This window comes from Dissoconium aciculare (assembly GCF_010015565.1).
Source record: "Dissoconium aciculare CBS 342.82 unplaced genomic scaffold K489scaffold_10, whole genome shotgun sequence".
In the NCBI taxonomy this organism is placed as follows: domain Eukaryota; kingdom Fungi; phylum Ascomycota; class Dothideomycetes; order Mycosphaerellales; family Dissoconiaceae; genus Dissoconium; species Dissoconium aciculare.
The window spans coordinates 305,423-331,095 of NW_022984960.1; the positions used below are offsets into that span (position 1 = coordinate 305,423).

Here is a 25,673-nt window from a genome sequence, read left to right on the forward strand (position 1 = left end):
GGATGACTGCGGAACCTACGCGTTCACAGGCAGGATAGCTGACTATCTCCTTGCGATGCGTGAGCACCGGAGAAGGCGGCGGCGGCGGCGGCTGAAATGGAAGTCCTGTACATGTTTACGGGTCCAGAGACCTACAGATTCCTCTGCTAGGGAACCGGGCCGATATGATGATGTGGTCAAGGTCGGAACAATTCCTTTTCCTCTCTCAATAGCTCCCACGCCTGATACGTGCTGTCGTTTCCTTTTCGGGTTGTGCTTATCCAGGATCGCTTCCACGCACTCTCTACGTGATCAACAAAAGGTCTGGACAAGACTATCGATAGATGTGTCCCCGAGCGGGATATGGAGGATTTGGCGTGGGCTCCATTGCGGTGTTGCTGCGGAAACTCTCCGCGGGCTTTGGCGGCAGTGACGTTGTCGAAGCGAGAGCTCTCGCGTTTCCCAATGCCCGCCAATAAGGTTCCATAATTCAGGTCACAACTCGTCGGTGTTTTGTCAAGACCTATGCGAAACCAATACCACCTCGACAGGAAGTGCTCCATACGAGCGATCCTTAGTTCTCGTAGGTAGTTTGGTGTGGTTCTTCCCACGGAACTGTTCAATCTGACGCTGCACGGTGACGATAGCGGGGCACGTTTTTTCTCAGACGTCTCAACCGCGTGGGGCTCGTGTTGGCGGCGATGGGGCCGGGGGCTGCGGTGTGGAACTGCGCGGCTGCGGCGTCATGTCTTCAGCTTCTCCTGCCGCGGAGCTCGTGGTCCACCACAAGAGAAATCACCTGAGCTTATTATTCATGCCCAAAAGGTCTCTACTAGAATGGCATGTTCCACGGAGATGCTGGAATTATGAATTCTATCTACTATTATATAGGTCAACTCTGTAGAGCAAGTATATCACGAAATCAAGATCGAGCAATATGTACTGCTTGAGTGACGAGAGATTTCCATGCATGTCTCGTTGTGTCTTGATACATAATTCATGGCGAGTACTGATGAGTGCCTAGGTAGTGATATTTCACAGTATATTCGTCTGAAGATCACGAGTGCTACTGTAAATTACAACATGATTATCCCTCAAGGTGCATCGAAACACCGCCATCAAGGTCTCTCCTGTACAATATCCCAAAAACTCCACCACCTAGCAGCTGAAAGTACATTTCATCTTCAATCGCTCATATGGATCACCTTGTTTCACACTTACGAACCTCGGGATCCTGTCTGAAGAGATAAGAAAACGGTCGAGGATAGATTCCTCGCCAAAAAGTGGTTTCGATTGAATCAGCACACCATTTCACCACCCATTGTCGATTATCTATCCCGTTCATCGGATTCCATCAGTCCTGTCCAAATCCTTTCCAAAAAGGTTTCATAAATATACATCTTGGCTTCTTCCGGCAACAACCACAACCAAAGACCCCGAGAAGTAGCCATTTAGGCGAGCAATCCCTCGACGACAACTGTCGATGCAGATCACGCTGCTTAGGCGATGAGGTCCGCCTCTTGCGCTGCTCCTCCACCGCCATTCAATCCATTGCCAGATTCCGCCCCGCCCGCCCCGGGAAGAATCAATTCCTCTTCTGCGCCGTCCTGCGCAGAGAAGCCCGCGAAGCGCTCGCTCTTACTCGCCGCGCCATTGCCCTCACCCGCCGTCCATACCTTATCTTCGAATTTGCCACGCTTTTGACCCTCGACGTGCTTGAAAGGGCACGAGGGGTTTAGGCATGGGTTATACCGGCAGGCGATTTTGCTGTGTAGGAAAGCACAGCCAGGCACGGTGCAATCGGCGCCGTTGCGGCACACAGCTTTGCCAGTGCTGTCGGCTGGGTGGCGGAAGGGACAGCGTGGGTTGGTGCAGTTGGGGAAGAAGCGACAGTCGACGTCTTGCTTGGTCGTCGCACCGTTGTTGTTGTGCTCTGTGCGCTGAGCGGGTGAAGGGTGTCGGCCGCTGCATTTCGGGTTCGCACAAGCGGGACCGTAACTGCAGGTATCGGTTAGGTCGACGGTGGTGTTGGGCGGGGCGGAAGGCGATTGGTGGGCGTAACCGCAGGAGGGATTCGTGCAAGCGAGGTTGAAACGGCAGAGCGTGTTGAAAAGTTCGCTGCGAGAGTTGGAAGGTGGTCCGTCAGATCCATCAACCTCCATAGCCGAGTCCGTTGGCTGGAGAGGTCCGTCAGGTAATCTCCCATTCACGGCATGTTGCTGCTGTGTTTGATTGTTCTGCTGATGTTGCTGACGACCGCCTCTTGAGTTGTGATTACCACGACCGCCTCGGTGGGCGCCAACTCCGTTTTGATGCGGGAAGCCATTACCAGGCGCCATATTTGGCATCATCTGTGCCATCATCTGTGCTTGCATTTCTAGCATCTGCATGAATTGTGCTTGTTGTTGCGGCGCCATTCCACCCATGAGACCATTCGCCATCGCCGGGTTATTTGGCATCATCATCGGATTATGTCCGCCGCGACCACCTCCGGCAGCCATTCGTTGAAGTCCACTGTTGTTCTTGGGCCCACGCGGCGCCTCGCGTGTATGTGAGTTGATCCGCCCTGCCAGTCCTCCAGCGGCACCTTTAATCTTGCGTAGTGAGTCGGGTAAATCTTGAGGACGGTCAATATGTCTGTTCATCTGTCCGAGCATGCGACGACCGCGCACACTATTGCGCATCGATTTAGGTCCTTTCGGCCTGTGAACCATAGTCAGCAAGCGTCCTCAAATTTAGTGCCACTGCAATGAATGAAAATGCAATGTAATTTCTGCGTCGGCGCATCTGCCGTCAGCATTTCAGTACGCAAGGGAGGTGTGCACTCACGCTCCATCCACGGGCGCTGCCGATGAGTCCTCGTCCATCTGCATATCACCACCATTCTGTTCCGTCTGTCCCTGCTGCTGCGCTTGCTGCTGTTGCGATGCTTGCGTTTGTTGCGCACTATTGACGCTGCCCAGTTGTTCGAACAACCACGCCGCAAACTCCACCACCTGCGGGTCGTCCTCTCCAAGACCTAGAAGATCTCCGCCGAGTTCTGCCCGCACGGCCGATTGGTCTTTTCCCTCGACCAGCATGGTGACAACATACTCCGAAAGCGTGGTGTCGTTCTCCTCCGCCGCCCATCCATGCTCGACGACTTTGGTGTGAACGGCGGTTTGGATGGCTTGCGCAAGTGCGCTGCCAGCTTCGACCGGCGTTGTGTTTGTTGCTGTGGCTGCCATGTTGGGCGCACACGGGTTTGAAGGTCGTAGTGAGACGTATATTGCTCTGTCCGATGCAGCGAGAGTGATTTGGTGATCTGAACGTGGTGTGGCGCGCAAGTTTGCAATTCGTTGTAGAAATTGCTCGAAAGACAGATGAATTGGTCAAATAAAGAAACGTGATTCCGTCACCGTCGAGTAACTGTTTGATTGGGAGTCTTTGCCTCGATTGGCGCGCGTCGCTGATATGTGGTGATGGAGGCGTGTACTGTACTGTATTGTGAAGTGGCAGGAGATTGCTGGCCACGGGTCGCGTGCATTTTCATCATCACAAATGACTACATCATCCTTCAGATCCCCTAGGTACGGGGGGCAATACGGAGCATCGGCCGGCAAAGGCAGTTTTAGAAGGGGTGGTACGGAATCCTGCCACACGCCCGCTCTTAACGTGCCCGCCGCCCATATGCGCAGTTGCTCCTCCTCTCTCATCAATCTCCGCGCTGCTTGTCTATTGCACGCCCGCGTGTAGCAACGTTGAGCTGGGAGCAACCTTGGAATGTCTCGACTTTTCAATTTTCGACCGAAACCTTGGCATCAAAGATGGATCGTGGCCAAGTTACGTTTCTGGGTATCTTCAAACGCAATTACAACGTCAACACATTCACTATCACTGTGTCTCATCACCAACTCAAAAATTAATTTGGTCAAAAAAAAGTAGTGGTTGAATTTTTTCTTCTCTCTTCAGCGTCGAGAACGCGCTCTCCGAGATGCAAATGTTGAAGACATCTCACCGGAACGCCGACGCTAATTTGTCAAGTGATGTAGATATATAAATCCCCTTTCCCTTCCTTTCCGTGTGTAGTTCAACAGGAACACACTTTGCAACACGCACACATCCTCCAGCGTGACCCTCGTGGAGAGGGGTGGGTGATATGTACGGGTGGCGTGGTGTGCTGCGGACCTCCGAGGTCTGTGTTGAAGACAGCAAGTTTGTGGTTTCTCTCCCTCTCCCATCTATCTGTAACAGCCCAAAAAAATCAAGAATTTGTGAACCAGATGTCCTTTTCTTTTCTAAGCTACGCCCCCATTTGAGGCAGGCGAGCAGGTGGTTCGGTGGTATCATACGCGCGCCAATCTCTTCAGCGGATGGGAGTGAAGGCAACATAGCTATGTCGCCTCGCTCACCAACCTCATAATGAATCAAACCAGAAAACTCAAGCCATCAAAACGCCATCGACCATGCATAAGAGGATTGCAGGTTGAGATGCTTAGAACTTGAGCTCCTTGGGCTGCTCCCAGGTGAAGCTCTGGTCAGTGAAGTGACCGTTCTTGGCAGTCTTGTTGTAGATGGGGCGGGAAAGATCAAGCTCCTTGACGATGACACCGGGACGCATGTCGAAGTTCTTGCGGATGATCTCGACGAGCTCGTCGGAGGTCTTGGAGGAGGTGCCGTAGCTGTCAACGTAGATGGAGAGGGGCTCGGCGACACCAATGGCGTAGGAGAACTGGACGAGGGCACGGCGGGCAAGGCCAGCCTTGATGAGGGACTTGGCAACCCACCGGGCGAGGTAGGCAGCAGACCGGTCGACCTTGCTGTAGTCCTTTCCGGAGAAAGCACCACCACCGTGGGCACCCCAACCACCGTAGGTGTCAACGATGATCTTTCGGCCGGTAAGACCGGCGTCACCCTGAGGACCACCAATGACGAAACGGCCGGAGGGCTGAATGTGGTAGATGGTCTTGTCGTCGATGTACTTGGCGGGGATGGTCTTGAGGATGATCTTCTCCTTGATCTCCTTGCGGAGGTCCTCGGTAGAGATCTCCTCGGCGTGCTGAGCGGAGATAACGACGGTGTCGACACGGATCGGAACGACGGCGCCGTTGTCGTGCTCGTACTCAACGGTGACCTGGGTCTTGGTGTCAGGTCGGAGCCAAGGGAGGGTACCGTCGTTGCGGGCGTCGGTCATGGCAGCGTTCAGCTGGTGGGCCAACTGAATGGTGAGAGGCAAGTACTCGGGGGTCTCGTCAGTGGCGTATCCGAACATGATACCCTGGTCACCAGCTCCGAGGTTCTCAAGACGCTCCTCGTAGTGGAGACCCTGAGCGATATCGGGGCTCTGCTCCTCAATAGCGACGAGGACGTTGCAAGTCTTGTAGTCGAAGCCCTTGCTCGAGTCATCGTAACCAATGTCCTTGATGGCGTCACGGATGACCTTCTGGTAGTCCAGACGGGTCTTGGTGGTGATCTCACCGAAGACCATGACCATACCAGTCTTGGTGGCAGTCTCACAGGCGACCTTGGAGGCCGGGTCATCCTTCAAGCAGGCATCGAGGATGGCGTCGGAGACCTGGTCAGCCAACTTATCGGGGTGACCTTGACCGACCGACTCGGAGGTGAAGAGGAAACGACCCTTACTGTGAAGGCGAGCAAATCTCGTGTCAGCATTTTTCGGCCTTCCAGGCGGTATTGGGTCGACGGCAGCCCAGAAACTCCCAATTGGAGGGGTATTGTACTTACGGGCCAGCGTGCGGGACAGTGCCGTTCTGAGCCATTGTGACGGTTCGATGTGAAAGATGAGGAAGTGATCAAGGATTGAGCAGAGGAGGGATGAAGGTGTGTGAGTGGAAGAAGGAAGAGGAAGAGGAAGAAAAGGAAATTGAATGAGTTCGAGGGAAAAGGCGTGATGGCGACTAAGCACGACAATTATTATAGTCGCCTAGCGACGACGAGAGAAAAAAAGTGTCCCCAATGGAAAACGTGTATAGCTAGCTACCTGGGTACTGGAGGTGGTGTAGGTGTAGACGAAAGCATGTGGTATAGATAGTTTGTACCCTCCCCATGTATCTCCGTAGAAATCCAGCGTTGAGCAGCGTTCGCGGTGACTTTTTGGGCGAGAGATCAAGGAGATTGTCAGGGTCCGGCAAATAGTGTCGAATAACTGCCCCACCATGACCAGAACAACAACCTTGGACTGGATGGAAATGATCATGTTGCTGCTGGTAGAGAGAGGACCGACCCATCTGTCCTCTAACGCCGTGACAATGACGGGCGAGACCGGACGAGGGAGCAGGACTCGTCGTAGACCGGTGTTGACATCCCCTAGGTTTCCGCACATCGGTGTTGTTATGCGCAGTCCCTAGTTCCTCATGCTCCAGTGGAAATGGTAGACATGTCCAGCTGACAAAGTCCGCATCCTCACGAAGTGAGTAGATTTATCACCGTCGATGTTATTTTTTGTCATCAATCACAATTACCACCGTCTAATGTGGTGCATTCGAGATCCGTTTGTACCTGTTGAAGTAATGAGATTGCGAAGGACAGCCAAAAAGACGCAATCGCATCTGAAAGCATCGTGCTGTATCGAACTGGAAAACACCGCCCCCCGAAAATTGTCCGTCAAGCTCGGCTTCCAGATGCGAAGTCTCCGAGTTGATGGTTCTTTCCTCCAGCAGGACGAATCCATCCCACGTTTACCTCCGAATTCCTCACAGGGCGAAATTCCGTGGTTCGTATCACGCAGATAGAATTATAGTATTCAGGAATACCCGGCTTCGTCTCAACAATCTACCATCACGTTGCACACAGCCAATCTCAATCCCATAAACTTTTGTCTATTAATTTTGTTCGGGCGTTGTAGAAAAACAATGATGGCGGGGCCGGTCTCCGCCGAAATCGCTGCTGTCGACCCCACCACTGCTGCCCTGCGTGGCTAGCGAGCCCATGAAATGACGGACGATCAAATCGCGTCATGGCCTGGTGGGATATCTCATAGCCCCCGGAGAAAAATGTACCGGATACCTACCGCGAATGATAATAAAACGGAGTAAAATATAGTGAAATACATGCCTAGGTAAAATTGGAGCTTCGCAGCTGCGTCTGCACGTACTACGCCATGGTTCATGTGCCTACTACCTGCAGCTTCCTTGTTTGCTGTATACCAATGGCGAAATAGAACGCACCTGGGCAGCATGCAAATTTGTGAGGGACTAGATACGCCATAACTTTGTAATCACCGAAGAACCATGGTAGTAAGAATATGAATAAGGATCCATGGATGTCAACGATCAGAAGAGCCTTCGTTCGCTCAGTTCAACGGCGATGGGATTTTTTCTTACAGCTGAGGGCTTCGCGTCAAGAGCTGTCGACCACGACACGTGCTTGTGAGCATGTATTTCCCGGCTCGAGATGGCTACTAGGCACCTGAGACAGCTTCTTATATGCATGCAGGTCCATCAAAGTCCATTCACCAAGACCGAGCCGGTTTGGACGGTATACGCAATCTGGTACGCGCATACACTGTCTGACTGTGTGTGTCGGTACGGCCTAATTTTGATGGCGATTATTGTCAAGTCCATAAATACTGAGGGCCACCACAGCATCCACTGCGATCTTAAATTCCTGCTCAGGATGTTTCCATCTGGAATACGACGGGTGTGTACTTCACGGTCCTCGGACAAGCCGGAGAATCTCGCAATGGTGTTCATCGAAGTGACGACTCACAGGAGCGAGCCGGAGAGCGTGAATACGGAGTTGGAATAATTCCGCACGCGAACGTACAAGGATTCGCATGCGCCTCACGTTTCGGCGGAGATCAAAAACTGTAAAGGCGTAGGCAGATCTCTTCGCGCACTGACACAAACAATCCTGCCCAGGTGGGGAAAGTAAATACGACGGGCCGTTTCGCTCTTTGTTGCTGATGAGATAAATAATATCGGATGAACAGCAGTCAAGAAGCAGTTTCGAGTCGTCGCGGGCAGCTCTCTATTCCTACTAGGGACAGCGGGAAACCGCCCACCCTACTACTAGGTAGGTGAAGAAGTTTCCCAGCCCAGCCTCTTGTTGGGGTCAGTCCATCAATCTCCGCGTCTAAGCGCACGGAGTACTGGCCCCGGACAATGCGGCTGCTGATGCTGCTGCTGCTGACAGGGCTTGCTTGGAAGCTGCCCGCCTGTCCGTCCGAGCGGCCGCCATCGATAAGACCCTTTCTCGGTGACTAAGTTGACATTGGCGATGCGTGGTTCTCGCCAAATCCTGACCTGCGGTCTCATTTTCCTGTGATCATTGTAGTCGTCTCTACCATTTGCCATTGTATTCGTTACATGTCATTCACGCTGGTCGACCCTTGAAAATGGCTTCACTTCGAACTCCTCTGCGCACATCTGGTTCGCTGCTCTGTCGGGCATGCAAACGTCCTGCTCTCAGCGCCACTCCCACAACATGGTCGCGAACATTGTCGACCGATGGCCAACAAAAGGTTCGCGAATAGTGCACTGGCGATTTTAAGTTCTAGTCTGACACTCTCCCAGCTACTGGGCGCCAACTTGGAGGAAGCTGATCCAACTGTATTCGAGATCATTCGCAAAGTATGTTCGCCACAACAGATCCTCCCACGCGCCGATTCGTACTCAAACCATTGTAGGAGAAAAGAAGACAGAAGCACTTTATCAATCTTATCCCGTCAGAAAATTTCACTAGCCAGGCAGTCCTGGATGCGCTAGGGAGTGTTATGCAAAGTGAGCACGAAGAACAGAAGATCTTGGGCGCGGAGCAAATGGCTGACGATGTGGGCGGTAGACAAGTATTCCGAAGGATACCCTGGCGCGAGATACTACGGCGGTAATGAGCACATTGATGAGGCGGAAAGATTGTGTCAGAAGCGAGCTCTGGATACCTTTGGTTTGAAAGAGTCGGAATGGGGTGTAAATGTACAGCGTGAGTTTGCTCTTGCGGTCTGATTGTTGCGCCATGGCTAACGAACCTCGAAAGCTCTCTCGGGATCACCTGCGAATCTCTACGCCTACTCAGCTCTACTCAACACCCACGATCGACTCATGGGCCTTGACCTCCCGCACGGCGGTCATCTCTCACATGGCTACCAAATCCCAACAAAGAAGATTTCGGCGATTTCGAAATACTTTGAGACATTCCCATATCGACTTGACGAAAAGACCGGCCTCATTGACTACGACAGGCTCGAGGAGCAGGCTCTTCTCTACCGACCCAAGATCATCATTGCCGGAACCAGCGCCTATTCCCGATTAATCGATTACGAGCGCTTCCGTAAGATTGTTGACAAGGTTGGCAATTGTTATCTGCTCAGTGATATGGCGCATATTTCTGGTCTTGTAGCTGGCGGTGTCATTCCCTCACCATTCGAATATTCAGACGTCGTCACAACGACCACGCACAAGAGTCTACGAGGACCTCGCGGTGCCATGATCTTCTACCGCAAAGGCACTCGCCGCGTCGACAAGAAGGGAGTGGAGGAGAAATACGATCTTGAGAACCCGATCAATGCTTCCGTCTTCCCAGGTCATCAGGGTGGCCCGCACAACCACACCATCACCGCGCTCGCCGTTGCTCTCCACCAAGCACAGCAGCCCGAGTTCAAAGAATACCAGCGTGCCGTCCTCGAAAACGCCAAAGCACTCGCTGCACGGCTGGGCTCTTCTGATGCGCATGGCCACGGCTACAACATCGTGAGCGGCGGCACCGACAACCACTTAGTGCTAATTGACCTGAAGGACAAGGGCATTGACGGTGCGCGTGTTGAGCGCATCCTCGAGCTCGTGGGCGTTGCAGCCAACAAGAACACCGTGCCCGGCGACAAATCCGCCATGAAGCCCGGGGGTGTCCGAATGGGTACCCCGGCCATGACAACCCGCGGTTTCCAGCCCGCCGACTTCCAGCGCGTCGCCGACATCGTCCACCAGGCTGTGGTCATTTCCAAAGACCTCGACGCCAAGGCCCAGGCTGCTGCCACTGAGAGCGGACGCAAGAATCCCACTAGTGTAGGTGCGTTCCGCGAATTCGTCGGCGAGGGTGAATCCATTGTTGAGATTGCCGAATTGCGTCGCGAGGTGGAGAGCTGGGTCGGAACTTTTGCTCTGCCGTGGGACAAGTCGTCATCGTAGAGTGAAGAGACCGGAAGTGTGTGGTCATGGTTACTTTCTCTTCTCTCTTCAGGTTTGCGGCGTTGATCGGAGTTGTCGGGCATTTGAACTTTATCATTAACCATGGCGTATATGCATCTGGGCTCTTTGTTCTCTCCTCAATTGAGGTCGACATAATGTTACATGATATAGACGACCTAGCCCGCCCCTCCAGCGCAATTGCCGAGGTACTTCGATCACTTTGAACTTGCGACAATTCCACAAATCATCATGATGTGCACAATTGTCCCAGACATATCACCAGGATCGTTTAGAAATGAGGACAGCCCAATCGTTATGCATGATCGACGAGATGGCGACGCTCGTCACGTACAATTCGCATCCGCCCGTTCTCGCCTCCCGACCGCGGGTTCGTAACACTCACTTCCCAATCGTCGATCACCGAATCTCCCATAATCGGATTTTGCCCTGCTCATTGGCTACAGCCAGCACACTGTGAACATCACCGCCGTTGCCACCACCCTTGTGGCTCTTGTCAAGAGCTTCGCCACTCATAAATGCCACGCTAGAGATTCGGCCCAGCGGCGTCGCGCCCGTTGGCCAGTTCTTGAACACAGTGCAGCTAGGCAGATGCACCAACCGCATGGCGTCACGCTTCCATTTCGATGCTACCGCCAAGATCTGCGCGTCGGGAGAGAAGACAAGGTGAGAGGTAGGTGTGGTGAGGTGGTCGAGGGTACGTGTCGGTTTGGGGTTCTCGGGAATCGGCTGTTGATGTTGATGTTGTTGGGACTTCTGCTTGTGAGATGTGGATGTCGTCGTGGTCGGAGTCGGCGATAACCAGACTCTTCGGTCGTAGATGTTGATGATCCCGGAACTGCTACCGATGGCAATCCAGCGGTCGGTGCCGAAGCGGCTCTTTACCAGGTCATGTTGGCCGCCCAGAGCTATGATGGTCGTGCCGACAGCCCCCTCATCTTGCCATCGCGCAACGACTTCACGGTCGGTAGCGCTCCATTCGGTGACTTCACCGTTCTTGCCTGCGATACACAAGCCAGTGCTATCGCGCCACCAAGCAAACTCGGCGATTCCGCCTCGACTTTCAATGCGGACTTGAGAAGTCCATTGTAATGTCGTCGCATCGAGAATATTGATGACACCGCCACCTTTGCGAGACGAGCCGAGGAGTGCAAGAAACCTGCCATCAGGCGAAAGCTTGAATCTCTCCATGCTACGTTGTTCGTGCTGATGTCCGTACGTCCGGGTTATCTTGTCCACCTTCCCGGTTGCAAGATCCCAGATATGGAAGTACCTTCTTCGAGCAGACAGAAATATCCTGGAATCGGTCGGGTGGAAGGCGGTCGTCGTCAATTGAGATCCTCGGATGTGCATGCTGGTCAAAAGTGGATTCGGAGTCGGCGCAGGCGGCGAGGGTGTGAGATGATGTAAATACAATGTTGATGAAGGTCCCGATGAGAGGAGGAGAGGAAGGTTGGGGTGGACTGAAAGTGATGTGATGGCACTTGGCTGAACGTTCGGTAGGTCGCTCTGTCGTTGGATATCGATGACTTCGGCTCGAAGCTTTCTTCGTTTGCCATTGCTCGGTTCAGAACTCCTTACTAGGGAATTTGCTCCTTGCAAAAGATCGGACAAAGGCGCGACGGAGGAAATATCGCCATCTCCATCAATTTCGTCCTCTGATCCCTCCTCATCACTCATATCATTCGTAGAGTGCCTACGCTTTTTGATCGACGATTGCTCAACAGCATACCGAGCCCATTCCGGAGGAGGGTTGAGCACCTGGAATTGCTTCCTCAGTCGTCGTGTGTATTCTTCGCCACTGACCACATCTTCCGCCTCGGTCCTTCGGAGTTTTCGCAACCGTGGGGCGTTCGCCAACGACACAAGTACTCGTTCATCATCGCTGTCGTCCCATGCTGCGGTTCCTTTGACGAAATCCGTCTCGTCGTCATCGTCCCCGTCTACATTCTGTTGTATCCCGGTGCCAGCACCGGTGTCCGTGAAGAAAAGCTGCAGCCATTCCTCTGTCAGTGACGAAGCCCCAATCAATTTCAAAATCCACGTACTTCTGCATCGTCTAAGCCCTCCAGTCCAGTTCCACTATCTTCTAGAGAATCGACGGCGACCTCGTCCCTCTGCGCCTTGTCTCCAGTGAATCCTTTGAGACCTTCGCGAAACCCAGCACTGTCACCAAATACTAATCGCTCCAGCTCCAGCTCATCCTCGTCAATTATTTCGGGTTCGCCATCGTCTCCGTATTCCTCGCCCATTTCGACGTCTGACTCCTCTTGAGTTTCCTCTCCATCATCTTCCTCTTCCTCGGACGTGTCATCCTGAACCTGCACGAGCGGCTTTTCGACAATTTCCGGCTCAACGAATTGCTTCGCCGTCCTTAGCTTGTCTGCCAACGTTATTCTCGCCATGTCTATTGCGAAGTGTGGTGCTGTTGAAGGGTCGCGCGCGAAATTCGCAATGCAGCGCGATTTGGAAATTTTTGAAGCCGACTTTCTCAATACTTCGGAGGCTCTTCACTAACCCCGGGCAGACAGCCAAGGACAATCCGCTAGCGACGGAGCTCTCCGCACCAATCGCTTACCTCCCATTCTCCCTTCCGTTGCGTTCGGCGTTGAGGCTCTTCGTCATACAACGATCACAGCATTCCTGAGGTGCAAAGAACGCCATGCATACGGCACATTGGAACGCGCGATACTTTTTGTCACAAGAATTTCGCGAGTACATAGGCACCAAAGTTCTTCTGCGAAATTTATCGTTCTACGACTTCATAGTCTCATAGCATTAAGCTTTTTGAATTACTATTTATCGTATCGTTAAGATAAGTATCAAGCGTCTCAGCGTTTCACTAGCATGCGTCTCCGTCTGAATCGTGAGAATCATCGACAGGGTAATGAACTCCTATCATCGCATCTCCTCTACAGGAATAAAAGCGGAAGCGCAAGACCGCCAAGGACGGCAGCCATCGGCTTGCCCAGGCTGGGGGCGTCACCGCGAGAGGGAGTCAAGGTGGGTGATGTCGTAGCTGTCGAGGTGGCCGGGGCAGGCAGTCTGCCGGTACCGGAAGCGCTGCTCACCTGGCTGGCACGGCTGGCAGTGCTGGCCCGGCTGACCGGAATACGGCTTCCGGACGCGGTGGGTCGGCTAGGTTTGCTCAGAGTCGCGTAGATCTGGCTGACACTACGGCCAGTGCTCGGGTGAACGATGGGGGTCGTAGGAGGGTAGTATGCGGGTCGGGTGGGAGTGGTCACACTTGAGGAAGAGTCACCAGGGCTGCCGGCGGAAACACCAACCTTGCCGGCAACAAATTTGGCGGTGAGGGTAGCGTTGGCGGTCGAGAAGTACGAGATGTGGGCAGCGAAGGAGGTACCGGTGGAGCATGCATAGATCTGCAGGTTTGAAGTCAGAATCGACATCATCACGTCGGTCAAATGAAGGACTTACATCGTCGGCATTGGCCCACTCAGCGAGTCGGTCACCAAATTTGCCGAAAGCATCGACGCTGCGAGGAGTACGCTGTTGAAGATTTAGTGTTTTAGGTCGAAGCGAAGACATAATCCATGCAGACTTACAGCTCCAGTAGTACACGGGTTTGGGTTGTCAAGGTTGGTACCGATGTTCTGGTTGTATCCTGGGTCGCCGAAGAAGACAATGGCAGCGACTGAGAATTGTCAGCTCGAGCTCATGGGGGAGTAGCACTGATGTTCAACTCACTCTGGTCTACGTATTTCTGCGGGAGCGGAGGCACGGTGTAGTCCTCGGCTTGACCTTCAGCGTTGATCGAGAAACTGGTTCCGGTGAGGACCAATCCCTGAACGACGGCGCCCTGGGAGTAGCCCATGACGACAATCTTGGAGGTTGGGCAAGCATCGAGGTATGCGGCGATCTTTTCGTTAGAGTCCTGAACACCCGCCGGGACGGAGCTGTTGCCGAACGTGGCTGGGTATTCGATCACGGTCGCGTGGGAGTTGGGAACAGCATCCAGCACGGCATTGATGTGCGTGCCTTCGATTCCGAGCCCGGTCGGTGGGACCTCGCCAGTACCACGGGCGGTGAAGATGTTGATACCTGAGTAACAAGTCTGTGCCTGGGCGCTGACCAAACCGGCAGCGAGCACGGCAGAAACGCCGAGAGACTGAGTTGCGCGCATGGTGAGTCGTCTGAGTGCACAAGCGAATGTGTACAGCGAGTGTGATGGAACGCGTCAAGCTACCTCAGAGTCTCGGACACACGACAGAGCGCCGGCCTCGATCTTTATAAACATGTGGAAACGAGCGCATCAAGGCACCTAGGTATGATGCAACCAGCCAGCCAAGTTACCTCGGAGAGTTGTCTAAACCATGCGCTAGTGGTGGTGGCCCCGCGAACTCGCGAGGAACTGTTTCCTGATCAAGCTTAGCCCAACCTGCGCGGAACTTGGCATGCAGGAACGTGCCTGAAGTCATCCAGTGGATTGCCGCGTAACAAACCTTTCCAAAGCGGCTGGTGCTACCGTGCCATTGCAAAGACGAAAGACCTGTTGATAGCCTGGGATTACAACTACAGACACAATACTGTAGGACAAGGAACAACTTCCTTGTAATGAAAATGTGTATCTTGGTACATCGCGCACGGCAAGGAAGCTGTCACGATAGTCCGCGCGCAAGACCCCTCAACTTCCTCAAGACCGTCGGCTGGTCTTGGCCTACAGACAGAATCCCAACCCTTGAACATGACGACGAGATAATCGAGCGAAGGTCGAGGCCGGGTTGCAATATGTTTCAACTCTTCCACCACGCTAGATCTTTGCTACGCGACAAATGTAAGACACACGGCACCCTCAAGCAGACATCACACCACGATCGGAAAGTAGAGATCCGGGACGACAAGCTTTAGCTTACGTGCCAATATTGGAGAGAAATGGGGCCCCGCTACTGTGCGATGGAAAGTCGTAGTGTTTGTGCCATCGGGGTTGGATAGCCCGTCATGCCGACGCCCGTCTCATTCCACCGGAGATCACCATTGAACGAGTCAATGCGTCGACATCGATCAAATTTGATCGGCTGTGTCGACGAGCGCGCGGGCCTACGACACTGCGTTTCTGTCTACTCTATTGGGAGCTTTGCTTTCCACACCGATGGTATCATTCAAGTGCGATACTCGGTACGACGCCGATGACGTCGAGGCCCACACGGAGAGGAAACTGTCGGGCGCGCTCGTCGCTGATTGTAGGTTTATTGTTACAACAGGTTCGGCGCGTGATTGTCTCGTCAAGTCGCTCAACAATGACGCGGTGGATGCTGTCTACTGAAATGCACATCACTCGCAGAGTAGCGACACCACAGTGTCTTGGGCAGGCGACGTCATAATCATCACGCCAGCCACACGGTGTCCAAATATGTCGGGCATGATGTTGCAGACTTCGGTACAGTAATAAACCTCGTCGTGCAGAACTCCATTTGAGTGTATGGCGGAATGGCCCTCCGTACCACCGAACTGATCACCTGGATCTTTCAGCTCCATTGCGACCACCTGGGCATCCCGTCAGCCGAGCACCTGAGCGGCCAGGCAGACCAGCCGGCGACATCATCGCAAATCACGTGCTGATACATTTCTGCTTCCACCTGCGCAACATTCATTGCGAGACACTCAGGCATCAGACCCCACCACACGCCCTCTTGACTGTGCCCAGTGCATCGGACCCCACCACCGCCATACGCGCCGGACAGAGTGTCTGTCCTTCAGGCAAGGACTGTAATCATGATGTTGTCCAACAGGCCATAAGTTTTCATCGTGAGAGGTGGTCGACCACAAAGATGATCTGCTGAGGTCGCATCCTACCCAAAAAAAAATCCGATCGGGATGGTTCCTGCAGCAGTGGTTGGACATGCATCAGTTCGTTGGGCCTGGAGAGCGATATTCTTCTTGTTAGCTGGCCCCTCAGTCCGCCGTCAATCCGCGATGGACGGACGGCGCATGACAGTACATCAATCCAGCAGTCCAGATAGCTGGAGGTTCAATATATACCTACCTACCCAGGTACCGAAGTAGGTAGGTATGTGTAGACATAGGTGGGGAAGTACTGAAGCAGACCACACCTGCCTGATGAGCGAGCCTCTTCAGCGCGAAAGCATGTCATGCTGCCCAGGTGGTTTATCGTGTGCTTTCCTGCCGCCGGTGTGCCTGCATGTGGTACTCAGATGCACCTGCTGTCTGAAGTGGTCTGCCTGCCTGCTGCACACAGTACTTTTGATTACAGCACAGTACCTACTGTAGGTTTGCCCCCGTCCTATTAGAGCTCTCGAAGCAAGCGATTTGATCTCGTGACGTGCCTTCACACGACAGCTTCATCTGCTGATGACATTGATTCACTGTTCATTCATATTCAAGAGCTTATCTACGGCGGCATCACCGTCTCCTCTTTCAGGCTACTTTGTGTGAGACATCAACGAGTTGTCTGTCGTCTCCTCCTTAACTTGTTCTCGTCTAACTCTGCAATATCGCAATCATGCTGCACCAGCTGAAGTACACTCCATGGACCTCGGACATCGACATAGCTTTCTATCAAGCTCTAGCCTCATTAAAGATCAATCATGACAAGCTAGACTCATCTGCACGAAGGGTCCTCGGCCTATACGAGATCAACCATCGAGACTCGCCCGAGCGCTCTACTCGCATGCAAATTCACGCCAATGCTCTGACCAATAATGAGTACGTTTCGAGTTCTGAGTCGGAGAGATCTGCTGGCGTCATAGGCTAATCGATTGCCTCAACAAGTGCTCCAAAGAATCTTTACCGAGCAGAAGGTTACATTCGGAACTTCAACACCGTCGAAGAATTCATCAATGTGGATCGCGCTCAGCATCTGGAACGCGTGGGCCGGACTATCTGGGATGCCATCTGTGACGGGACCATCTATTCGTGTCCATCCTTACTTTGCTCCTTCTCCGCCATCTGCTACGCCGACTTGAAAAAGTACCGCTTCACCTATCACTTCGCCTATCCTGCCCTGGTGTCAGATCCTGCGTGGAAGTTATACACCAAGGAAGATAGCCCAGAAACTCTCTCCACGAAATTGGAGAGCAAAGAGACGACGACTTTGGTGGATGCAGTACAGACATGGAGATACAGCGTCGATGCGCGACAACACGGATTTTTCCTCGCGAAACGCTTGCGAAAGACGGTGCTGGAGGAGGCATGGCGGGCTGGTACGGGCGAGATTGAGGAAGATGAAGAGGACGGGAACATGAGCACCAAGCCCAACCCAAGGAAAGCGCGATCGTCAAGCCTGAGCGAGCTCGGATTTCTATGGATGATCGGCTCACTTGAGGATTTTGAAAAGGGCTTCTTTAACAACGCGAGTCCGGCGGATCGATACGTGTGCTTTGCGGACGCATCGACGTACGCCGAAAATCCGGCTTGGATGTGCCGAAATCTACTCGTGCTGGCTCGTCAACGATGGCATCTGGACAGCTTACAGTTAATGTGCTATCGCGACACACATGCTCGCCGGGAGCATCCAACTTCCATCATTTTCCAGATCCGATCGGCGGAACCTGTTCATGGTGAGCAACAAAATGCTCTTCACATGGGCAGCGGGGCATCATCGAATGCATTGTTGCCTGGACAAGTGGATGCTGCTGGCGAACTCATCCCTGAAGCCTCCAAAGCAACCGAGCCTACAGAGAAGGCTCTACCCAAAGTCCCTCGGATAACAGGGTGGGAGCGCACGAGCGATGGCAAAATGAGACACCGGACAGTGGACCTCGCCTCGCAAATGGATCCCAAAAGATTAGCCGACCAGGCAGTGGATCTCAACCTCAAACTCATCAAGTGGCGTATATCGCCTTCGATCAACCTAGATGTCATCAAGAACACATCTTGCCTCCTGATCGGCGCTGGTACCCTAGGATCGTATGTCGCGCGGAATTTGATGGGATGGGGCGTTAGGAAAATCACATTCATCGACAACGGTAGCGTGAGCTACTCGAATCCCGTTCGCCAACCACTGTACACCTTTCGCGATTGCACAGTAGGAGCCCCGAAAGCTACAAGCGCAAAGGAGGCTCTGAAGGAAATCTATCCCAATGTGGAAGCTGAAGCTTCTATCCTCACAGTGCCCATGGCCGGCCATCCCATCATTGGCGACGAGAATAAAGTACGAACTGCGTTCGACGAACTGCGATCACTCATCGACAAGCATGACGCAATTTTCCTGCTGATGGACTCCCGAGAATCACGCTGGCTGCCCACAGTGATGGCCAAGTCCGCTGGCAAGATGGTCATTAACGCGGCTCTAGGATTTGACACATACATGGTCATGCGTCATGGTCTCCGTCCTGTATCATCTGAGCAGGAAGTCACCTCCGCAGGGACATCAGATTCAAACGTGATTACGGAAACTCCGTCAAATAAACAAGAGGCTCCTGCAGAATTGGCTTGTTACTTCTGTTCCGACGTCGTCGCTCCCGCCGATAGTCTCAAGAACGCCACCCTGGATCAACAATGCACCGTTACACGCCCCGGCGCTGCACCAATTGCCTCCGCCTTAGCTGTCGAACTTCTCGTCTCTCTCACACAACATCGTCTGAAGGGTCGTGCTCCAGCGTCTACGCCTCCGACTTCCACCGCCATCGCATCGGCGCCTCCTATCGATCCCTCCGAGCCAGACTCTCATCCCCTCGGCACTGTTCCGCATCAAATCCGCGGGTTCATGTCAACCTGGCAAACCATCCAAACGCGCGCTACGGCCTATGATCACTGTGCCGCATGCTCGCCCGCGGTCCTCGCAGCATACGAGAGCGACTCCTGGGATTTCGTCCGCCGCGCTCTCAACGAAAAGGGCTTTGTAGAGAGCATCAGCGGACTAGCTGAGGTGCAGCGATTGGCGGATGAGGCTGCAGCGCGCATGGAGGCGGAGATGGATGCTATGAGCATCGAGGACGATGATGGAGAAGAGGGCGAGATGATTTAGGGATTTCCTCGCCCTGTCTCCGTGGATGGGGATTGTGGTTCGAAAGCGATCGAATCATCAGATGTTGATTTCGAGGACCAAGGCTATGGTGGTTTTAACAGCGCTGAAGAATTTGTTCACGGATGCGATCAGCATGATCTTTCGATCGTCGGGTTTGGTTCTCTGGCGCGCTCGGCAAGGGCGGAGAGAGTCGCCAAGCGCGGCACACATCTGTACAGCTTTTGGCCGCAGCGCTGAGTTCGCGACATTGTATCTGTAGGTAATCCTGACTGGCAGGGCGATATCCGCGATCGTGATCAATCAGTAGCAGCAACAACAGCAGTCGGCGCAGATAATTGCATTTTTTTCGCTCGGTTTGAACACAGCATGGCTGTGTTCACAGTGCCAGATCTCGGTCAAAAGTCTGTACATCTCTTCGTGCGATGCCGCCACAGCCAGCCTTTGCATTTCACTCACCATCCGCGTGCGCCTCACGTCAAGCGTACAATTCGCTCATGAAACCATGCAATTGAAATCACGGACTATATGTTTTGCTCCCTCGAGCGTCCGGGCCATACATCGATTTTGCAAAGGAAACGCTAGTCATTTACTCCTATCGTGGTACAAGGGAGCGGCAAAAGACCTCTGGTGTGCAGTGTGGTATAAACGTTCAACATGGGCTGTATGGCACCAAATGACTTGCCTTTTTATTATTGGGCAGTAGGATCATTGTTGCTATCCACTATAAACTTTCTCAACCCTCTGCCTTTCTAGCCTCCCATCTGCAAATAGCAAAAATGGTGCTATACCACCTCGCCTCCAGAATGCGCTCACAAGTACCAAAGGAGTACCTGCGTGTCGACTTGTGATTTGGGAAACGGCTCTGCCACCGAACTTGGGCGTCTCAGGCGCTTCTGCGACCTGCTGACCTTGAGATACAATGTTAAGTTGAATCTCCATCAAGTTTATCTCGAATGAATTTCTTTCGAGCGCAAAAACACACAGGTTTTGTTCTCTTGTACCGGCCCTCCGAGCTCCCACTTGCCATTCTCTGACATGTTCCGATATAGAGAAAACTCCGTAGCAATTTGGCCAGCAATATGAATTAGAGAGCAAGCCAAAACATGCTTGTCCCGGGCCCGGGCGGTATTGCTGGTTTCAAATCTGAGATGTGGACCAGTACATTGGAGGAACTGTCGTGAGCCAACCGAATCTAGTACAGCCGGGGTACTCGTCGCCAAATGACCTCGAGCAAAACCAGACCGGTTGCATCGCGATGACGGAGACAGATGCCAGCACATAGCGGCGACATCAGACAATGTTTTGCCGCTGTGGCGCATATCTGAGGATTGGAAGGGGTACCGCTCCAGCTGCCGTGTAAGCGTCTCCTGTGTGGAGCAAAAGAGCCGAAAGGGAGATGGTATTGGAATTTCACAGCCCAAAGTGCCCTGCATTGCGCTTGATAGGTCAACTTTCCGGCTGCAGGCTGCAAGGCAGGGATTCCGATGCCACACATGTAAACATGCGCGCGCTGCATACGCAGACGCAGACAAATCCCAAGGAAGCAAATTGGGCTGCCATGCTCGTGCATATATGCATGCATGCATGTGGGATAGGTTGCGGTTTTGTTCATGATGGACGGAGTACTAGTCCGGACCGTGAAGCGTGTTCTCGATGCGCACACCGCCACCGCCTCAACATCGCCACGAATTGCCTCTTGCCATCGCATGGATGCGTTTTCATTTTCCGGGATGACGTGTCAGCTTTTCGAGTGCGCATGTCCGGATGTGAACCCATGGCGTTGGGCTTCTCTCATGTGTGAAGGATGACCCGATCCGAACGTCCAGAGAATATGCTCCTTCACAGGATGACACATTTGCTCGACTTTTTCTCCCGCTCTCGGCGATAGCGTTTCTTATTTTCGCGTTCAGCCTTCTCCTCGGACCCGTTGTTTCGCTCACTCTTCGGGGCGGAAGTCAAGGTCAACTTGTGGCTGGCCTTGGGGGAGGCATTCGCACGCTGGCGGCGTAGTTGCCTGACCACGTCATAGAATGCCTTGTCCACATTGACGCAGTTTTTTGCAGAAGCTTCCACAAATTCGCAGTTGAGCTGTTTTGCCAAGGCGCTGCCTTCCTGAGTAGACACCTCTCTCTCCGTTACGCGATCACACTTGTTGCCAACTAGCATGACAGGGGCGGGACCAAAGTTGGAATTGCCCATAGTCTGTGACAGTGGTGAACCGGGGAATGTAGGCGAGCCAGCTGAAGCGGATTCCTTCGCTCTTTGGATTTGATGGTGAAACCTTTGAATGCGGGTGAAAGATGCTCGTGAGGATATACTGTAGACCAGAATGAAGCCTTCACCATCTCTTATCCATTGGTCCCGAAGGGCGGTGTACTCTTCTTGTCCAGCAGTATCGAGAACTTCCAGCATGCAAGATTGACCATCAATCTGTACTTGTTTTCGGTATGAGTCTTCGATGGTTGGATCGTAAGTTTCGACGAAATGGTTGAGGCATAGCTTTGCAATGTTGGTCAGTATGTGTTTTTTCAGAGCCAAGTCGGCGACCCATCCCCTGGAAATCACTCACCTGAATCGTCAGCGCTGTTTTGCCGACACCGCCATCTCCCAGCACCACCAGCCGGTACAGCGTCATTTTTCCGTGCGACATGATGAAGGATAGGCGTTTGTATGTTGCTGGTGTTCCTCAATCAGGAAGATCCACGGTTTCTGGGCGATATTCGTCGACAACGGTCCGGGTGTACAGGAGACACTGTCGAGGAACAGCAGATAAATCAAATGGCCTCGAGGAGCACGTGTCACCTTGGTTGATTGTGTAAGCGTTTGTGTGCGGCGATGAGACAGAACGTGGACGGATCGGGAATCGAGCCGAACCAGTTATGGATGAGTGAGACTGGATATGATGAAGAAGTGGAGTGCGTGATGTGAAGAAATTGTGTAATGTATGGGAAAGAAGAATTGCGGGGTCGCCTGCGGGTCCGTTTGGTGGGTGAAGGGAAAGATGGAGGCGCGGGCAGTGAAAGGGATTCTTTAGGCCCGGGGCACACGCGTGTGTGCACGAAACTCTAGGCCGACGCGATTGGAGAGAAATGTTCGACAAAAAAGGTGATGTGAGCGTATGTATGGGAATATATGGTTGGAAATGGTCGTTCGTCCAGGGAGGCTGCTGGACAAGCGATGCCACCTACTGAAGTAGTGCGGTTGTGAGGTACGAGGATAGATGATGCTGCAGGTGATGGTGATTCGATTGGCGACCGGGCAGACTTGGGGAGAAGGCTGGAGAAATAGAGTGTTCTTACAGTGCTGCGCTGATATCAAACGGCGAGAATAAATGGTTGATCTGGAGGGCTGATGATATCGCGACACAGGATAATTCCAGAGAACCTAGGTATAGGTATGTTTGGAATTGCTGGTGAAGGTGGAAAAGAGGGTCGGACAAAAGTAGTGCGTCCAGAACTGGGCACGCCAGGGCTAAGAAATGGTGGCTGTGATGGTTGCCGCTGTGCGTCGAGCGAACGGCGACTTCGAGCTAGCACTGCAGGAAAGATGGCGTCGATTCCAACTGTGGTACAGCAGATGTTTGCGATGGTAGTCTGAACAAAGATGGGCAATGATTTGATATGATGGCAGTGGAGTTGGCCGTTCCGTTCGATGATTCCCGACAAGCAATTTGTTGACAACTCTTGTGGTAATGACAAATGATCCGTCGTTCAAACCGTCAAGAATTGACTGCCGCCTTGATCTCCAGGCGTGTCGTACTTATGTAGCAGGTCTCGCACAATTGTAGTCCCTGTCGTTCGTAGAGGCAGAATGATAATTAGGAGGAATCGGGGGAAAAGATGTTCAGGAAATGGTCGGAGGCGGCACTGGTAATAATAACAATAATAACATTAACTGTAGCAATGGTCGATCCTTTTCCCATACGCTGTCCGGAGCTACATATGTAGACGTACAGTACACATGAATGACTTGGTGAGATGGACTGGGAGCGCGACGGCAAACGGCAGTCGTGGTGTTCAACACTGGTGGTGGGTCGGTCCCCCCAGGAAAAACAGTTTCCAACTGCCAGGAGGGCTCAAGATTTGCCCCGGGTCGGCAGAACAACGAGGAAGGAAGGTTTTGAGTACGTGCAGTACAGATGGATGTGTGTGCAGTAGGTGTGTGTGGATCGATCTATACCTGGGCACCTTACGTTTTAATTATCGCTACACGTCGAGCAGGCAGGTGGGTTGCGTGCGTGCATGGGTGGATGCATGTGCGTCTGCGTGCGTGGCTTACGAGGAAAAGAAAAGATGAGTCCTGGAGCCCTGGAGCCCTTGGGAACCCGGGTCGGGGGAGCTGGGAAGCGACGGACGCCAACTCTATTTCTACGCCGCTTCTTCGTAAGAGGCCCGTCTGTCACGCACACGCCCGCCCTCCGGTTTGCAGGTGTGGGCGTGTGAATGAAGTGTGTGTGGAGATGCCACGGCGTGGGAGGCCTTTCGCTTTGACGTTCCCAGCTACTGCACGGTGTCTTTTCGTGGATAGCATGCACAGGTACCACGGCACCACACATATCGGATGAGGCGTACAGCATATCGTTGGCTGAAGAGCGAGATGCATTGGTGCGCGTCAGGCTCCTCCAATCAGTCCTCGTCATCACAAAAAGGCCGCATTTGGAGAGAGCAATAGATGCCGAAGCTCGCCACGACGCCGAACAAACTAGTAGGCAAGAGGCAATGTGGATATGGGCCAGGACGAGTGGCACCCGGGGTCATTCGACCCGACATTACGTGGTCCCGTTAGACCCCATCTAACCAGCTTGGACGGAATGTCCTGCGAATGGAGGAAAATCTCCTTCCGGACTCGTGAAACTAACCGACGAGACCAAGCCACAACTTGGATGTGATCTTTATGGCCTTGGGGGTAAGCATGTGTGAGTGACGCACACTTCACGTGTGTGTTTGAAAGTCGGACGGCGAGAACCCGTGTCCGGGTCATGAAATGCAACAAGCCCTCTTCCAGTCCCGTTGATGATGAAATCCTTCGGGAGTCTACATGTCCCCGGCTGATGATTCGAAGGAACCGATGTCGCAGCGGGTCAATGCCAAAGGCAGTGTTTGGTCCACTATCGGAGCAATGCGTTGAGTGGCGAGATGATACAAAGGAGGAGCTGTACTAGGCCAGCCCAAGATACCAGACAAAACGGCACGTATCACGCGAGAGATCGGGACCTTCTCGTGTATAGTCATGCAAAGGTCATTGTTCCTTCACCAAGGTGCATAAGACACAATGCTCAACAAAATCAAGCTGTGTGCCCATCGGGATTGGGATAATGTTGTTGAGACGAACCTCGAAGGGATATCGACTCGGTTCCACTGCTTCGCCTTGGATTCAGCTACACAGAGCAGGGTGATCGAGTCATGGAGAGTATTATACTTTGTCGTCTAAAGCGCTGTCGGACAATTTTTGCAGGACAAGTGTGCCACGCGGTCGGACCTACTCGCAGTGCTTTCATACGCCAACGGCGTTGTCATTATGAAGCATCGAGTATTCGTGGGGGCACGTTTCGAGTAGCGAACGAGTGATTGTGAGAAAGTCACGATGGCAAAAGGTACTAAGAAAGTGGAACCCACGGGCGACAATAACAATACGCTTTGCCCTCAACGTGTCTTCAAAGGTCAACTCGCCGACTTGAGCAATACAGAGAGTCAATTGTCCTTTGTATGAACGACAGACGATCTTCCTGCCCAGCCTTCCAGCATGCAGACGACGTGCTGTGTACTGAACAAAACAACATAGGCGCCGAGCATGCATGCACGCACAACAGCTCGCACGCGTGGGAGAACGATGATCGGACGGCAGGCTTTGCTGACATGCATTGTCATGCCGAGAGAATTTAGAATGGCGTCCACTGCATGATCTTCACAGCCTTTCGATTTGAGAAATATCGTACACTGATAGGCCGTGATACCATTCTCAACAAAGGGACTACTGGACGGTACTACCGTTCCGAAGAGGCCATGGTACTGTTAGGGCATTTTCGTCTGAGCCCGTCGAACAAGATCCGGACAAGCATAGTTTGCGTCCGTCGTGTCCGTCCCTTCGGACCGGAGCAGCTATTCACGACCTCCACTAGCCAAGTCTCTTGTCCAATGCACACTAACGTACCCTACCACCGAGCCGGTCACACCACCGAGCCGGTCAAAACGCGCCCACAACGCGTCTTCGAGCTTCTTCCTCTTATTATATGACAATATTTGCCTACAATGCTCTCTAAAACTGAGGGAAGACTTTCTTTAGCCCTTCAAGCATATATTACCCACCAAGTTCCATCTCTTCGAGCTGCAGCAAATGCATACGACGTTCCATTTGAAACCCTCCGCGAAAGACACCTCGGCATCCACCCACGCGCGCAAACCCTTGCGAACTCGCGTAAACTTAACAATGATGAAGAGCAGCTCATAGTCGAGAAGATTCTCTATTTATCGAAGCAAGGATTCCCTCCTCGGCGCGCTGTTGTTGAAGATATAGCGAATACAATGCTGCGAAGCAAGCAGCCAACTAGTCCTCAAAGAGTCGGCATAAATTGGGTTGCTAAGTTTGTGAAACGCCATCCAGAGCTTTCT

At 52.9% G+C, this 25,673-nt stretch overlaps 8 protein-coding genes across 8 annotated transcripts; 2 read left to right on the top strand and 6 right to left on the bottom strand.

Moving 5' to 3' along the window:
- Nucleotides 1-1,036: 1,036 nt before the first annotated feature.
- On the bottom strand, nt 1,037-3,472 carry K489DRAFT_382490 (uncharacterized protein). The gene is made up of 2 exons (XM_033605386.1): nt 2,809-3,472; nt 1,037-2,682 (listed from the first exon to the last, which is right to left on the bottom strand). Exons 1-2 carry the CDS (start codon nt 3,204-3,206, stop codon nt 1,479-1,481), a joined length of 1,602 nt encoding a protein of 533 aa, XP_033457591.1. The 5' UTR covers nt 3,207-3,472; the 3' UTR covers nt 1,037-1,478.
- Nucleotides 3,473-4,453: 981 nt separating this feature from the next.
- K489DRAFT_411803 (methionine adenosyltransferase) lies at nt 4,454-5,738 on the bottom strand (the record flags this gene model as incomplete). The annotated part of the gene is made up of 2 exons (XM_033607851.1): nt 4,454-5,600; nt 5,704-5,738. The coding sequence occupies 2 exons, from the start codon at nt 5,736-5,738 to the stop codon at nt 4,454-4,456; spliced, it is 1,182 nt and encodes a 393-aa protein (XP_033457592.1).
- A 2,576-nt stretch (nt 5,739-8,314) lies between these two features.
- On the top strand, nt 8,315-10,100 carry K489DRAFT_411804 (SHMT-domain-containing protein; the record flags this gene model as incomplete). Its single annotated transcript, XM_033607852.1, has 5 exons — nt 8,315-8,440; nt 8,493-8,549; nt 8,606-8,699; nt 8,761-8,898; nt 8,953-10,100. 5 exons carry the CDS (start codon nt 8,315-8,317, stop codon nt 10,098-10,100), a joined length of 1,563 nt encoding a protein of 520 aa, XP_033457593.1.
- Nucleotides 10,101-10,517: 417 nt separating this feature from the next.
- K489DRAFT_390005 (WD40 repeat-like protein) lies at nt 10,518-12,370 on the bottom strand (the record flags this gene model as incomplete). The annotated part of the gene is made up of 2 exons (XM_033606563.1): nt 10,518-12,110; nt 12,167-12,370. 2 exons carry the CDS (start codon nt 12,368-12,370, stop codon nt 10,518-10,520), a joined length of 1,797 nt encoding a protein of 598 aa, XP_033457594.1.
- Nucleotides 12,371-12,839: 469 nt separating this feature from the next.
- On the bottom strand, nt 12,840-14,391 carry K489DRAFT_403184 (carbohydrate esterase family 5 protein). Its single transcript, XM_033607077.1, has 4 exons — nt 13,827-14,391; nt 13,685-13,773; nt 13,557-13,628; nt 12,840-13,501 (listed from the first exon to the last, which is right to left on the bottom strand). Exons 1-4 carry the CDS (start codon nt 14,260-14,262, stop codon nt 13,031-13,033), a joined length of 1,068 nt encoding a protein of 355 aa, XP_033457595.1. The 5' UTR covers nt 14,263-14,391; the 3' UTR covers nt 12,840-13,030.
- A 1,932-nt stretch (nt 14,392-16,323) lies between these two features.
- K489DRAFT_382497 (E1-like protein-activating) lies at nt 16,324-19,453 on the top strand. The gene is made up of 2 exons (XM_033605387.1): nt 16,324-16,802; nt 16,869-19,453. Exons 1-2 carry the CDS (start codon nt 16,600-16,602, stop codon nt 19,063-19,065), a joined length of 2,400 nt encoding a protein of 799 aa, XP_033457596.1. The 5' UTR covers nt 16,324-16,599; the 3' UTR covers nt 19,066-19,453.
- A 435-nt stretch (nt 19,454-19,888) lies between these two features.
- On the bottom strand, nt 19,889-20,777 carry K489DRAFT_36371 (uncharacterized protein). The gene has a single exon (XM_033602687.1). It carries the CDS (start codon nt 20,649-20,651, stop codon nt 20,010-20,012), a length of 642 nt encoding a protein of 213 aa, XP_033457597.1. The 5' UTR covers nt 20,652-20,777; the 3' UTR covers nt 19,889-20,009.
- A 127-nt stretch (nt 20,778-20,904) lies between these two features.
- On the bottom strand, nt 20,905-21,715 carry K489DRAFT_411808 (ras-domain-containing protein; the record flags this gene model as incomplete). Its single annotated transcript, XM_033607853.1, has 2 exons — nt 20,905-21,564; nt 21,635-21,715. The coding sequence occupies 2 exons, from the start codon at nt 21,713-21,715 to the stop codon at nt 20,905-20,907; spliced, it is 741 nt and encodes a 246-aa protein (XP_033457598.1).
- Between the last annotated feature and the right edge of the window lie 3,958 nt (nt 21,716-25,673).